This window comes from Schistocerca piceifrons, chromosome 8 (genome assembly GCF_021461385.2).
Source record: "Schistocerca piceifrons isolate TAMUIC-IGC-003096 chromosome 8, iqSchPice1.1, whole genome shotgun sequence".
Classification (NCBI taxonomy): Eukaryota; Metazoa; Arthropoda; class Insecta; order Orthoptera; family Acrididae; genus Schistocerca; species Schistocerca piceifrons.
Window position 1 is genome coordinate 487,071,431 of NC_060145.1, and position 15,103 is coordinate 487,086,533.

The 15,103-nt window shown below is 40.1% G+C and overlaps 1 protein-coding gene across 5 annotated transcripts in view; it reads left to right on the top strand.

Moving 5' to 3' along the window:
• Positions 1 to 15,103, top strand: part of LOC124711573 (carbohydrate sulfotransferase 8-like) — a 118,934-nt gene that overhangs the window by 90,015 nt on the left and 13,816 nt on the right. For all 5 annotated transcript variants that reach the window (XR_007005486.1, XM_047241719.1, XM_047241716.1 and 2 more), the window contains exon 4: positions 2,406 to 2,577. Coding sequence is in view for 4 of the 5 variants with exons in the window: in XM_047241719.1 (XP_047097675.1) it covers positions 2,406 to 2,577 (172 nt within the window). In the remaining variant the exon portion in view is untranslated. The remainder of the gene's footprint in view (positions 1 to 2,405; positions 2,578 to 15,103) is intronic.

A 15,103-nucleotide genomic window follows, 5' to 3' on the forward strand; every position in this document is an offset into this window, starting at 1 on the left:
TACTACTACTACTACTACTACTACTACAAGGTGGACAACTTTGCTTCCACCATTTTTCCCCAACATTTGAGGCTTTAATGAAACAAATTGGTTACACATGTATCAGTCAAAGTATTTTCCATCACTGGCCACTACTTTCTCCCATCTTTTGGGCAGTGTACAAATCCTCCATCAAAAAAATTGTTCATCTTTTGAAGCGATCCACGAATCAATCCAATTTGTGACTTCTTCATGAGATCGGAAGTTTTGGTCAGCCAGGCGATGTGCCTTTGATCTAAACAGGATCCGCAGCTCGTGGTCGTGATGTAGCGTTCTCGCTTCCCATGCCCGGGTTCCCAGGTTCGATTCCTGGCGGGGTCAGGGATTTTCTCTGCCTCGTGATGACTGGGTGTTGTGTGATGTCCTTAGGTTAGTTAGGTTTAAGTAGTTCTAAGTTCTAGGGGACTGATGCCCATAGCTGTTAAGTCCCATAGTGCTCAGAGCCATCTAAACAGGTGATAGTCAGAGGGAGCAATGTCTGGCGAATACAATGGGTGGGGTAGGACTTCCCATTTTAACATTTCCAAGTACATTTTGACCTCTTTTGCAATGTGGGGTCGAGTGTTGTCATGCTGCAAAATAACTTTATCTTGCCTCTCGCTGTATTGCGGTTGTTTGTCTTTTAATACTCTGTTCAAACACATTAATTGCATTCAATAATGAGCACCTGTGATTGTTTCACTTGGTTTTAACACCTAATAGTACACGGCGCCGAGCTGGTCCCACCAAATGCAGAGCATGATCTTGGAGCCGGGAATATTTGGTTTGACCGTCAATGTGGAAGCATGCCTGTTATATCCCCATGATTTTTTGTGCTTAGCGTTATTGTAATGAACTCGTTTTTTGTTCCTGGTCACAATGCGATGCAGAAATCCCTTCTGTTTTTTCCTCTGAAACAACTGTTCACAAACACACAAACACCGTTCAGCGTCTCTTGGTTTCAGCTCACATGGGACCCAAGTTCCTTCTTTCTGAATCATGCCCATGGCCTTGAGATATTTTGAAATGGCTCACTGTGTCACTCCCACTAATCGTGCCAATTCTTCTTGAGTTTAACGTGAGTCTTTACTCAGAAATGTCTCCAATTCTGCATCTTCGGAAACATTCTCTCTTCCACCACTATGGCAGTCTACAATGCTAAAATCACTGTTCTTGAAGCATTGAAACCACTCACGACACGTTCTTTTACCAATAGCGTCCTTACGATATGCACTTGAGAGCATTCAATGACTCAGCCACTGTTTTCTTCATATTGAAACAAAACAGTAACACCTCCCACAAATGACGAGAATTACGCTCATAAACTGACATTTTCAATCAAGAACAACTTTATGATACAGACACAAATCGACTAATGTTTGCATGAGGTTATGTTGACTGAGGTCCAAGCTAACTGCCTGAAGTCTGTGATCTGTTTCTTTCGACCGCTACTTACCGTTGTCGCCACTTATCGACAAACAGCAGAAGCAAAGTTGTACGCCTTGTATATTGGATATCACATACACCAGTGCTAAACCTGAAAGTGATAATCTGACAGTTTCTGATGATGATTGAAAATAGTATTGCCAAAAAGCTGCAGATTCTTCACAAAGCAATGTAAGAAAACTACTTTGAAAAACAAAACTAATTACAAAGACGCAGTGGAGTGTAAGCTATTTATATTAGTTGCAGTTAAGTATGTTACAACGCTATTTTAACAATGATTACACAACATATGAAGACTGACCAGTGCAGACTAGCTGCAAATCAACAGCTAATAATGAGTGGTTCTGCCCCTGTCCACAATGCTAGTTTATAGCTGCACATTGGAAATTTTGTACAAATAATTTATGAAATATTACAGTACAGACTAATTACATATTATTAATGATGTGAAAGACAGGAGTTCTAAAGACAATATTAATGCATGATGACACTTTTTAACTATCATCTGCTTATATTTAAATCATATTAATATTAGGTTCTGTCTTAGAAACAAATTTTTAGACCCACAAATGCCTCTCTAGTTTTCAAGTAAAGCCTGCAAGGTTATTCTAGAAACAAACTCTTATATTGAAAATATTTAGTTAACTAGAATGTTTACCTAGTAACAGTATAAATTTTTGGATACAAAAAAATAGGGCTACAAAATATTAACAATGAGTATTTGAAAGGTTTACATTCTACAACTTGTACATTCTTGTATTTCTTACAAGAACAACATATTTGAGTAATAATATTTTTTAAACTATAAAATTTTGATAGAATACAAAGTGCTGTGATGTAGCAAGTATTTAATCATGTTCATACTTCCAAATTTGCATAAATGTAATCTTAGATAGGCCTACTTCAGATATTGATTCTTGTAGGGCCATTTTTTTTTTCAGGAAACACAATATATCATGGTGTCCCTTATATAAAGCAGCATCCACGACATGGTTATATCACTTGTGCTTATTGGCTGGATATTCGGAGGAGCAGATAGTGAAAAGCCACAGGCAACTAAGTGAAATTGCCAGAGAAGCTTACCCAGAGCTGGACTATGAAGATGCCGAAAAGGTCTTTGTGAATTATATCTACATTTAAATGTTTACTTTATTATCTTATCATCAGATTTCAGGCAAGCTTCATGGTTTAACCTCATAATATTATAATATTTTTCAAATTAGTTCTTCAACAGTGACACCACTGTGGAACGTATATTTTACATTAATTTCTTTGTGTAAAACACTGCCAATTTCTTGTAGCACCATGCAAGATGGCAAAAAGCATTCAAGATTAACCACAGCATTGATAGGTATATTATGTCACTGTCGTCATCATTATTGTTGTCAGGATATTATCATCTTCAGTCTGAAGACCGCTTTGATGCAGCCCTCATTGTTGGTCTATCCTGTGCAAGTCTCTTCACCTTGGCATAGCTACCGCAACTATGGACAGCACCTTGCAGCATCCTCAATACATCCAAAGTGTCAGTCGTGGTGAGAACAGTGTTCTGAGTCTTTGTGAGTGCATTATATTGTTGCTAAGTTTATCTGAATGTGGTCAAATTGTTGGTGCCCTTATGCTTCTGTAAGCTAGGTAGTCAAAGTTTCTGGTGTTTCAAAAGGCACTGTGTTGAAGATTTATACCACATACAGGGAAAGTGAAAAAACATCATTTGCTAAGTCACAACATGGATGAATGTGTGTGTTGAGTGGTCATGACAGACAGTTATTGAAGAGGACTGCAACAAAATTACAGCTATAGATTACAGCTATAAAGATCACAAAAGAACTGAACGCCACACTCGCACACCCTGTCAGCACAAAAGCAACTTGAAGGGAGCTCCATAAGTAAGCTGGAATTACAAAACCACTCATCAGTGATGCAGATGCTCGTAACAGGGAAATGTGGCACCCAAGCCACAAAACCTGGGATATGGAGCAGTGGAAAAATTACATTTGATCAGATAAGTCTTATTTCACAAACGTTTTCATCCCAAGAGTGAACCACAGCAGAGGCCAAATGATGATTTGGGTATCCATTTCCTGGTATTCCCCCAGCCTCCATGGTTACTCTTTAAGCTTGCATTTCTGCCAAGAATTATGTGGCCAGTTTGGCTGATCAGGTCCATCCCATAGTACATTGTTTGTTCCCCAATGGTGATGTTGTATTATACGATGACAGGGCCCCTGTTGCACAACTTGCATCATCCAGGCATGGTTTTATGAACACAAGGATGAATTGTTAGATCTCCATCCTAGGGCTACCAAAATCACCCAATTTCAATATTATTCAGCTTTAGTTGTCTACTTTGGAGAGATGGATGTGTGATTGTTATCCATCTCCATCATTGTTACCTGAACTTGACACTATTTTGCAGGAAGAATGGTATAAGATTCTCTGGAAAACCATACAAGACCAGTATTTTTTCATTCTGGGACAACTGGAAGCTGCTTTGAATGCAAGTGGTTGTCCTACAACGTGTTAGGTCTGATAATGTGTTGTTTGTGCTGTTTACATATATTTTACATCCCTATACATTCAGACTTAAATTTATATTTGATATTAACACACACACACACACACACACACACACACACACACACACACACACACACACAACACACACACACACACAGGACCACAATCTCATGTGTCTTTTTGTTGTGCCTATCTGTGACTCAGCAGCTCCACCATCTGGTGAGTAGCAGCTATCCATTTCATGGCACTGTCATTATTCCTTCCTGAATTTTCCATTGTTTGATATTAACAAATTTCTCTTTTTCAGAAACATTCCATTTTACTGCAAGTCTCTACTGTGGTTTGTCATTGTCAGTAGTTTCACTGTGCAAATAACAAAATTCAGTTACAAATTTTACTATCTCATCATCTTCTCAGCATCTTCTAGCTTAATTGGAATACATTTTACATTTATATACACATATATATTTTGTAAACAGGCATCTACCTCAGGTGCTTTGTTTTGTCTTAGATCTTTCAGTGCTGTGTCAAATTCTTCTCACAGTAACATATATTCTATCTCATTTCCATTTACTTCCTCTTCCCTTCCATAATACTGTCATAAAGTTCACTTTCTTTGTATAGCCCTTCTGTATATGTTCCTTCCACCTTTCAGCCTCCCTCTTCTTTCCTCATTACTGGCTTGCCATTTGTCCTCGCTGATATTCATACACCTGCTTCTCAGTTCTCCAGAGGTTTCTTAATTTCCTATAGGTGGCATTTATCTGTTCCATAACCATCCACGTTTCTTCTCTAGTTGTTCCTGTGTTGCCATTTAGCACTTTTTTACAATACATTTTTTAGTAGTTTGTATTTTTGTTGCTCCTTTATTTGTTTCATTCTTATATTTTTCACCTTTTGCCAGTTACATTCAATATCTTATGTAAGATCCAAAGATCACTGTGCCTTGTCTTTTTGTCTAATTCTTGCTATCCTGCCTTCACTATCCACGTTACTCATTTGCTTTCTAACATGTTCCATTCCCTTATTTCAGTTAATGGCTAGTTAATTGTCCCTCTTAAGCCCTTAAAAAAACTCTGGTTCTTTCATTTTACCATGTCCAATCTCCTTAATTTGATTTGTTTTATTCATCCAAGGATCAACTTACAATGATATATCACTGCCAAGCTGCCTCCATCTCCACAGCCCCTGTTGCTGCTGCAGTCTTCTCTGCTGCCTCCATCACCGAGTGCCTGCCTGCATGGGGACCTGGATACAGCATGATCAACACCAGTGTCCCCTTACAGCCTCTCATGGGGGAGTTGGCACTGTGCCTGCCCATGCCCATGCAGTTTCAGGTCCTATTCTCCTGTGACAACGTGACACCTGCTCCATCAGTTGTCACCTACTGATGAACGAGTGGACATCTTGAGAGTGAACAGCTTTCCCCAAGGGGGAAGGAGTGTCATAACCCTATAGAGTGTGAGCACACGTAATCGAATGGTGTGTGATGAGAGTGCCTCCGTGGTTGGCCTAGAGAGGTTGACTTGCACCGTGGGCAGATGATGCAGCGAGCACTGTGCCACGTGCACAACAGACCAGTATAAGCCCAGTGCACAGGGGCCTTGGCCTCACTTACGTTTACTTGCTTATTGGATGCTCACACACAAAAGAAGGAAAACTTCCTAGCTTTCAGAGTTTTCTGTTGATGAGCTGGAGTACACAAACACACACGCACACTCACACACATGCATATACTTACAGTCTAGCCAGCACCACGTAGGGGCATAAGTTGGGTGTAACTTGTCAAAGGAGAACTCCAAAAGCTAAAAGTTTTCCTTCTTTTGTGAGTGTGTATCGATGGCTCAACACTTCCCCTTTTTAGTGAACAGTCACCTCTAACTCTAAAGTATTTACATTCTACAACAACTTTCCTGCTATTAATATAGAAGTATGCTTTTATGAGGATAGGGGAGGTAGTTGACAGTGGCCTTGGTGAAGGAACCATTGTGGCATTTGCCTGTAATGATATAGTAAAAAACATAAAACCTAAATCTTGGTGGCCTGACAAAGCAGACTTCATCTCCCAACTGCACTGGTTGATTTGGTTGGTCCCTATTCCACAGTGTTCTCTGATTTACATACAATTTGTTCAAGATAACTTCTAATATGAAAAGACTGTACACACTGAAGACACCCACGGTTGACTCCTGGACCATGAACATGGTGCTATTCCCCTTGCACTAAGTCCAGTTTGTTTGGTAAACTGATTTCAGACCCACGAACATGCAACTGTGCCCTATGCTGTTCTTCAAGACCCCTACTCAACCAACCTGAAAAGCTGGGTCCCCATGACAGTGAGATGTTAAAAACATGAGAATGAGAAGAATTACTATCATGCAACGTCATCTTGATACATGATGTTTTTGTAAAATCGTTACATTGTAATCATTTATTGTAATGTGACAAGGTGTTGTAGTTGTCTCCTTTCATTATTAACCGTTACACCTGAGCCCTCCTAGTAATGCTTAATTGTGTCATATGCATTGATTATGAGGAATATTTTAACTATTTTTTCAAACAGATATATTTTAGCACTCTTTTTCATCTCCTTTGGCAGTTTATTCTAGAATTTTATTCCCTGATACAAAATGCCATGTTGAATTTTTTGCTGCTCTATCTTTCTGCAATTTCTTCAGTTTTACTCTAAAGCACTCCATTGTCAGGCCACAAGTGGCCTACCGGGACCATCCGACCACCGTGTCTTCCTCGGTGGAGGACGCGGATAGGAGGGGTGTGGGGTCAGCATACTGCTCTCCCGGTCGTAAGATGGTATTCTTTACCGAAACCACTACTATTCAGTTGAGTAGCTCCTCAATTGGCATCACGAGGCTGATTGCACCCCAAAAAATGGCAAAAGTGCATGGCGGCCTGAATGGTCACCCATCTAAGTGGCGACCGTGCCCGACAGCACTTAACTTCGGTAATCTTACGGGAACCGGTGTATCCACTGTGGCAAGGCCGTTGCCTTCAATTTTACTCTGCAGTTCATAATAAACAAATAATGGTCTCAGTCAAATCAGCTAATGGAAATGTTTTGCAGTTTAAAATCTTCTTTCTAAATATCTGTCATATGATGATACAAGGGTTGAAGCTTCACTGGTGGCAACTATTTATTTTACAACTTATACTAAATAGATATACATTTCTGAGTTTTACTGCTCTTAAAAGTAGTCAACAGCTTTGTGTACAACACATTGCCAGTGATGTGGGAACTGTAGGATACTCTTAGCACTGCCAGCTGTGTAAATAGTTCAAATGGAGTAATCTGTTGCCATATGAATCTATGTAACAGTTTCAAAGTGAGTGCCATGAAGGTGATTCCTTCAATTCAGGAAACAAGGTGCAGTCACAAAGGCTTAAGTCAAGCGAGTGTAATGGTGGTGCAATACTTTCCAGCCAGTTCCACTGATTGAACAAATTGCTCACAACATGAGCCATATGCGCCAGAGAATTGTCCTTCAAAATGGTGGGTGAGTCCCACAGAAAGTGTTGTCACTTCTTTCTCCAAGCTGTTCATTTGTAGAACATAGCCTGCGTCCAGCATAGAGAAAGAAACTGACATGCTTTCTGCAGGACCTGCCTGTCATTTTTCTGACAGTGCTCAGGCACAAAGGGCCCAAATTGTGACCGATTTGTTTGATCGATGTGAATGGCTGGGAATTGTTGCAACACCACCACACTACCTGGACTTAGGCGCTTGTGACTTCAACTTGTTTCCAAAATGGAGGGAAGTACTTCATGGCATTCACTTCAAATCTTTTACAGAGAGTCGCATGGCAATTGACCACTCCACTTGAAGTCTCAACACAGCTTGCACAACTTCCACATTACTGGCAGCAGGTTATACATAACGCTGGTGACTACTTCAAAGGACAGTACAATTCTGAAACATTTATCTATTTTTTTATAATTTGTAAATAAAGAGCTGCCGCTATTAAAGTTCCAACACTCGGACAATCTATCTGATATGTTCAAATGTCTCCAGGTATCTCATCTTCCACATGTCGATCCTACTTTCATGATTGTTACACAAAGTGTTAACAATGTGATTTAAATGGTCTACTATTTTTACGTTTCTTCATTTTCCCATCAAATTCCAGTTCCTCGTGAGAATTAAAATTGTATCTCCCTCAGCTATCTGAAAAAATTTCTTTTCATTATCCTTGCAACCACCCCATCATCTGCAGAGTTAGTAGGCATGCAAACATGTACAACTGTTGTGAGTCTCGGCTTTGTCTTTATCTTGGCTGTGACGAAGTGTCCACTGTACTGTTAATAGGATTTTGTGTTCCAATTTTCTTATTCATTATTAGATTTACTCTTGCATTACACCCATTAGATTTTGAGGTGTTAAACCTGTACTCACCTGACCAGAGACATATGTCTGCCTGTGTCTGTATGTGTGGATGGATATGTGTGTGTGTGCGAGTGTATACCTGTCCTTTTTTCCCCCTAAGGTAAGTCTTTCCACTCCCGGGATTGGAATGACTCCTTACCCTCTCCCTTAAAACCCACATCCTTTCATCTTTCCCTCTCCTTCCCTCTTTCCTGATGAGGCAACCGTTGGTTGCGAAAGCTTGAATTTTGTGTGTATGTTTGTGTGTCTATCGACCTGCCAGCGCTTTCGTTCGGTAAGTCACCTCATCTTTATTTTTATATGTAATTTTTCCCACGTGGAATGTTTCCCTCTATTATATATGTATATACACTCCTGTAGAAAATTATTAATCGTAGAGAGTATTTCACCGCAACGGTTTCTTTTAACTGTCGATTTTCTTGACAACGGCTGAGAAGTGCATCTTGGTGCTTTGCCACATTACACCTCTGGCCATGAGCTTTTATTACGCGCAGTATGAATCGAATCTGAATTTCACAATTGGCGGCCTCCCCTTGTTAGTGGACGATGTTTCACCCCTTTCCCTGTGTGTTGTATCAGTCTTCGATGCTGTGCCTCTTGAAATACCAAACACTTTGACTATCTTGGTTATGGAAGCATCCATTATACAAGCACCAACAATTTTCCTACATTCATTTACTCTTGCATTACACCCATTAGATTTTGAGGTGTTAAACCTGTACTCACCTGACCAGAGGACCTGTACTTCCTCCCACTGTACTTCACTAATTCCAACCAATTCAGACTTCACCTTATGGATTTCTCATTTTAAATTCTCTTGCCTACCTGCCTGAGTAAAGGATCCAACATTCCATAGTCGTATATGTAGAATAGAAGATATTGTTTCCCCTTATGATATCCTTCTGAGTAACATGGAGATCCAAATGGGGAACTACCGCTAGAATATTTTAAACAAGAGGATGCCTGCATCAATAACCCATGCAGTTCACCCGCATGCCCACAGAAAATATAATGACAGTAGTTTTCCCTTACTTTCAGCCATTCAAAGTATCAAAACAGCAAGGTAATGTTGCAAAACCAGGTCGGTCTGTTTTCAGGAACCATCAAGGGGTGGACAAAAATAATGGAAATTCCAAAAACACAACTCATAATCACTCCTAAAATTGTATAAGAAAACAGTTGGTATTAAAAACAGCTTCCACTTGCCTTGGACTGAATAAATACAGGTCCTGCATGGTTTTCAAGGAATGGTGGTAAATTCATTTGATGATGATGATAAAGGTGGTAACAATAAAACACACTTCTCTCTAAAGAAGAACATACAGGCTCTACAACATTGAGATCTGGTGACAGCAGTGGCCAGGGGAGATGTGACTGGTTGATTTTGGAAGGGGGACTAAACAGTAAGGTCATTGGTCCCATTGGATTAGGGAAGGATGGGGAAGGAGTTTGGCTGTGCCCTTTCACAGAAACCATCTGGCATTTGCCTGAAGTGATTTAGGGAAATCACGGAAAACCTGAATTGGGATGGGTGGATGTGGGTTTCAACTGTCCGAATGCAAGTCCAGTGTGCTAACCACTGTGCCACCTCACTTGGTGGGAGATGTGACAGTTCATTCTTGGGCTCACAAAACCAGTCCTGGCTGATTCAAGCTGTGTGAACAGGAGCCCTTTCATCTTGGAACACAGTGTCACAATTGGAGAACAAACATTGTATAATGGGATGGAACTGATCAGCACAAATGGTCACACAATCCTCGGCAGTAATATGAGCTTCCAGAGTAACCATGGGGCCAAAGGAATACCACAATATGGCTTCCACATCATAACAGAAGTGCCACCATGACTTGCTCTTGATAGTAAGCAGTCTGCATCATGAACTTGGGATGGTGTTTGTCAGGTGTAAACTTGACCAGAAGCTGGAAACTTTCTTCCATTGCTCCACAGTCCAGGTTTTATGACTCCAGCATGACATTTCCCTATTATGTACATTTGTGTCACTGACGAGTGGTTTTGGAATTCCACCTTCCTTCCTTGTGGAGCACCCTTCATGTTGTTTTTGTGCTGACTTCATGTGTGCAACGTTCAGTTGTACAGTGACATTTGCTGTTGTCCTCTTATTTTTATCACAATTCTCTTCAAAGACCACCTGTCATGACTACTCAACATTCTGACTTACAAGGGGAGGCCGCCAATTGTGAAATTCAGATTCGATTCATACTGCGCATAATAAAAGCTCATGGCCAGATGTGTAATGTGGCAAAAGCACCAAGATGCACTTCTCAGCCGTTGTCGAGAAAATCGACAGTATAAAGAAACCGTTGCGGTGAAATACTCTCTACGATTAATAATTTTCTACAGCGTCGTGGCACAGCGGTGAGCGCTCAGGTTCGTAATCCGAAGGTCGCCGGATCGAATCTCGCGCCGTGCAATTTTTTTTATTATTAGTTTTTTGTCATATATATATATATATATATATATATATATATATATATATATATATATATATATATATATATATATATATATATATATATATATATATATATATACTATTAATGAATTGCTTATGCATGTTGGTAAAGGCGGATGGCTCTCCAATTGTACCGCCTCCATTTTTCCGTTTGTTTAACAGGGTGTACCAAAGCTCTCCCATCCGCACTGATTTTCGACGATGTTATAAGTTGCGCTAGGGACCGCATCTACCTTCTTTCGAAGTTAGCAGGCAACTACGCTGTTATGCGGTGGCTCGTTTCGGCCCATTCAACATCTGTCCTTCAAATGCAACGAGCGAGTAACGGAGTTTATATTTCATACCTGCCACAGCAAATTTGTGTTCGTGGGGTCTCTATTCTAATTCGAACTTTTGACTTACACTATACGTATTCATTTTGGAAAATCGTTTCTACATCTTCCGTTAACTATACGTGGTTAACATTATGAAGACAATTAATAAAATTTGTGAAATACAACTTTGTTTGCGGAAAACATAATGATGTTCGAAGTCGCCAGTTTTTCCACGACAAACGACTTTCAACAACTTATTATATGCATAATTGTTGCAACTGATTGCCGGGAATTTTTTATATATATATATATATATATATATATATATATATATATATATATAATGGAAGGAAACATTCCACGTGGGAAAAATTATATATAAAAACAAAGATGAGGTGACTTACCGAACAAAAGCGCTGGCAGGTCGATAGACACACAAACAAACACAAACACACACACAAAATTCAAGCTTTCGCAACAAACTGTTGCCTCATCAGGAAAGAGGGAAGGAGAGGGGAAGACGAAAGGAAGTGGGTTTTAAGGGAGAGGGTAAGGAGTCATTCCAATCCCGGGAGCGGAAAGACTTACCTTAGGGGGAAAAAAGGACAGGTATACACTCGCACACACGCACATATCCATCCACACATACAGACACAAGCAGACATATTTCAACATGTCTGCTTGTGTCTGTATGTGTGGATGGATATGTGCGTGTGTGCGAGTGTATACCTGTCCTTTTTTCCCCCTAAGGTAAGTCTTTCCGCTCCCGGGATTGGAATGACTCCTTACCCTCTCCCTTAAAACCCACTTCCTTCCGTCTTTCCCTCTCCTTCCCTCTTTCCTGATGAGGCAACAGTTTGTTGCGAAAGCTTGAATTTTGTGTGTATGTTTGTGTTTGTTTCTGTGTCTATCGACCTGCCAGCGCTTTCGTTCGGTAAGTCACCTCATCTTTGTTTTTATATATAATTTTTCCCACGTGGAATGTTTCCCTCTATTTTTTTTATATATATATATATATATATATATATATATATATATATATATATATATATATATATATTTGAATTACAAAAAACAAATACTAAAAAAAAAGGGTTGCATGGCGCGAGATTCAATCCGGTGACCTTCGAATTACGAACCCGAGCGCTTACCGCTGCACCACGACGCTGTAGAAAATTATTAATCGTAGAGAGTATTTCACCGCAACGGTTTCTTTTAACTGTCGATTTTCTCGACAACGGCTGAGAAGTGCATCTTGGTGCTTTGCCACATTACACCTCTGGCCATGAGCTTTTATTACGCGCAGTATGAATCGAATCTGAATTTCACAATTGGCGGCCTCCCCTTGTTAGTGGACGATGTTTCACCCCTTTCCCTGTGTGTTGTATCAGTCTTCGATGCTGTGCCTCTTGAAATACCAAACACTTTGACTATCTTGGTTATGGAAGCATCCACTATACAAGCACCAACAATTTGCCTACATTCAAATTGTCTCAGCTTTGCATAATGCACTCACAGCTACACAGAACACAGTTCTGACCACAACTGCCACTTGAAACATATTGAGGGCATTACACAGGTGCATTTAATGGTCAAATACAACAGCCCAACCTGCAGGTTTGGTTAGAATCTGCATCTATCTTCAAGCCATGGTGTTTCCATATTTTTGTTCAACCCCTTATGTTAGTATGGCCTCTATACAGATAACCCACCGATGAAGTTGTCCCATTGGTACAACTATCTGTGTTGCATTGGCACACAAGCCACCCTGCTGTGGCAAGGCGGGAATCAAAGGAATCTGTGCTAGCTGCACCTCATCTCCCGGCCACCTCTCCTGTTGCTGCAAGGTAGCACCAGTGCTTTTGACTAACAGTAGTCATCCTGATGGTGCTGGAGTAGCCATTGATATAGGTAGTCAATAACATGCAGTGTTAAGACAGGCCCAGAAATTGTAACATTTTCATTTATATTGTCAGTCAGTCACAGTCATCCTTATTAACACAGCCTATAATAAATGAAACAAATACTAACAAAGAGATAGAGGGGCTGACCAGTACTTACCTCAGCTCAGTACAGCCAATAGATACACAAAACAGAACAGAAAATTTATGTTCCTAGTTTTCGGAACTTTGTTCCTTCATCAGGGAGGAGAGAGGGGAAAGAAAGGAAAGAATGGAAAGTGGATTCAGCTACTCACAACCCAGGTTATGAAGCAACAGGGAAAGGTAAACAGGGAGGGTAGTAAGGATGGAGGCATGGTTGTCAGAGGGAAGCCAAAGATATTCTACTGTAAGTACTGTGCCAGCTTCAAACCAAGGAGGATGCATACCGAAGTAAAGAGGTATATAGTATAGATAAACACAACTATGTAGGATGGAAAGATGCGTGAATGGCTAAAGAGGAAAGGGAAAGAGGAGAAGACCGAAGAGTAAATGGGAGTGAGGTTGTTTAATGTAGGTTCAGTCCAGGGGGATGGTGGGATGAAAGGATTTGTTGGAGTGCAAGTTCCCATCTCCACAGTTCCGAGGGACTGGTGTTGGGTGGGAGAAGCCAAATGGAACATACGGTGTAGCAGGTTCCTAGGTCCCTAGAATTACCTAGAATTATGCTGGAGGGCATGCTCTGCTACTGGGCATTGGACATCTCCTAGGCGGACAGTTCGTCTGTGTCCGTTCATGCGCACAGCCAGTTTAGTTGTTGTCATACTGATAATATAATAAATGTCTGTATCCTCCAATTCAAATTCTAATTGGTTTATGACTTTTTTCCTCAACTTAAGAATGATTAGGTCACTCTATTGGACAGCCATTTCCAAATTCACTGACCACATAAAACAATTAATAAATGAGAAAATATCTTCAGTTTGGGTTGCCTGAGACTCATCCAAAGTTAATCCGTGTATAAAATGTTAGAAATCAGCATAAAGACAAGCAGAATGTAACTATTAACACACAACAGCTTCACTGTTACACTCACATGGAATATGTAGCCACACTGATTTCAAAGAGCACCACCTCTTACAAATCATTACACTCACTTCTCAGTGTTCATCAGCAGTGTTTATCCCTTGTAATAGAAATATTTTCAAGATAAACTGAAATATACACATCTTGAAATAAAGTAGCAAAAGTTTTCAATAACTTCCCATGAGACAAAATAAGAAATTAAAAATACAATTAAAAGTATTTCTTACTAGTGATTCCTTTTATGTGCACTACAAGCAGCAGTGTTGATTGCAGACAGACATAAATTTTTGGCCGTGTTGTTCCTGTTTTCACTGTTTCTTCAGAAGTCATATCATTGTGTATCTTGCAACCCAAGTACTTAAAAACCTGCCAGTACAAAAATCTTTTTTTGTAAATCACTACTGTATTTATATAAGATTCATCTTCAGTTCCTTCCGATAGCTACAGATCACCATTTTCACCTAATAGTACCACATCGTTATCCAGCTGTTACTGTATGCACGTGATCTTCCTTCCATCTGTTGAACCTTTCTCTTTTTCCTGAAAACAGTTCTTTAGTGGGCATTACAGATAAACAATGAACAGTGAGAAAGGTAAATGGCAGCAGATTTCCCAGGCCATGACATCCAACCCTAGTGCTACTGATTGTACCAAAAAACATCTCTTGTTACTCAATACTGTCCAAGCCTAGAATGCATTAATCAGCTGCGTCAACAAGATTATGACTTCCTAACATCATACTCTGAAATGAAGTCCATTCTGTCTGGAATTTTGCCCACCACACATAGAAAAGCCACTGCCTCTGAAAGCTTATGCACTTCCATATCTTATATACGGTCATGGAAAAAAGTTGCAACACAAAGGAGGAGTTGTGCGACATAAACAAAAGTTGGTAGGTGTGGTTCTGCATCTGACAGATGATGTCTGTTCAGATTTCATGCCAGTCACATAAGAGTGGTGCAAATAG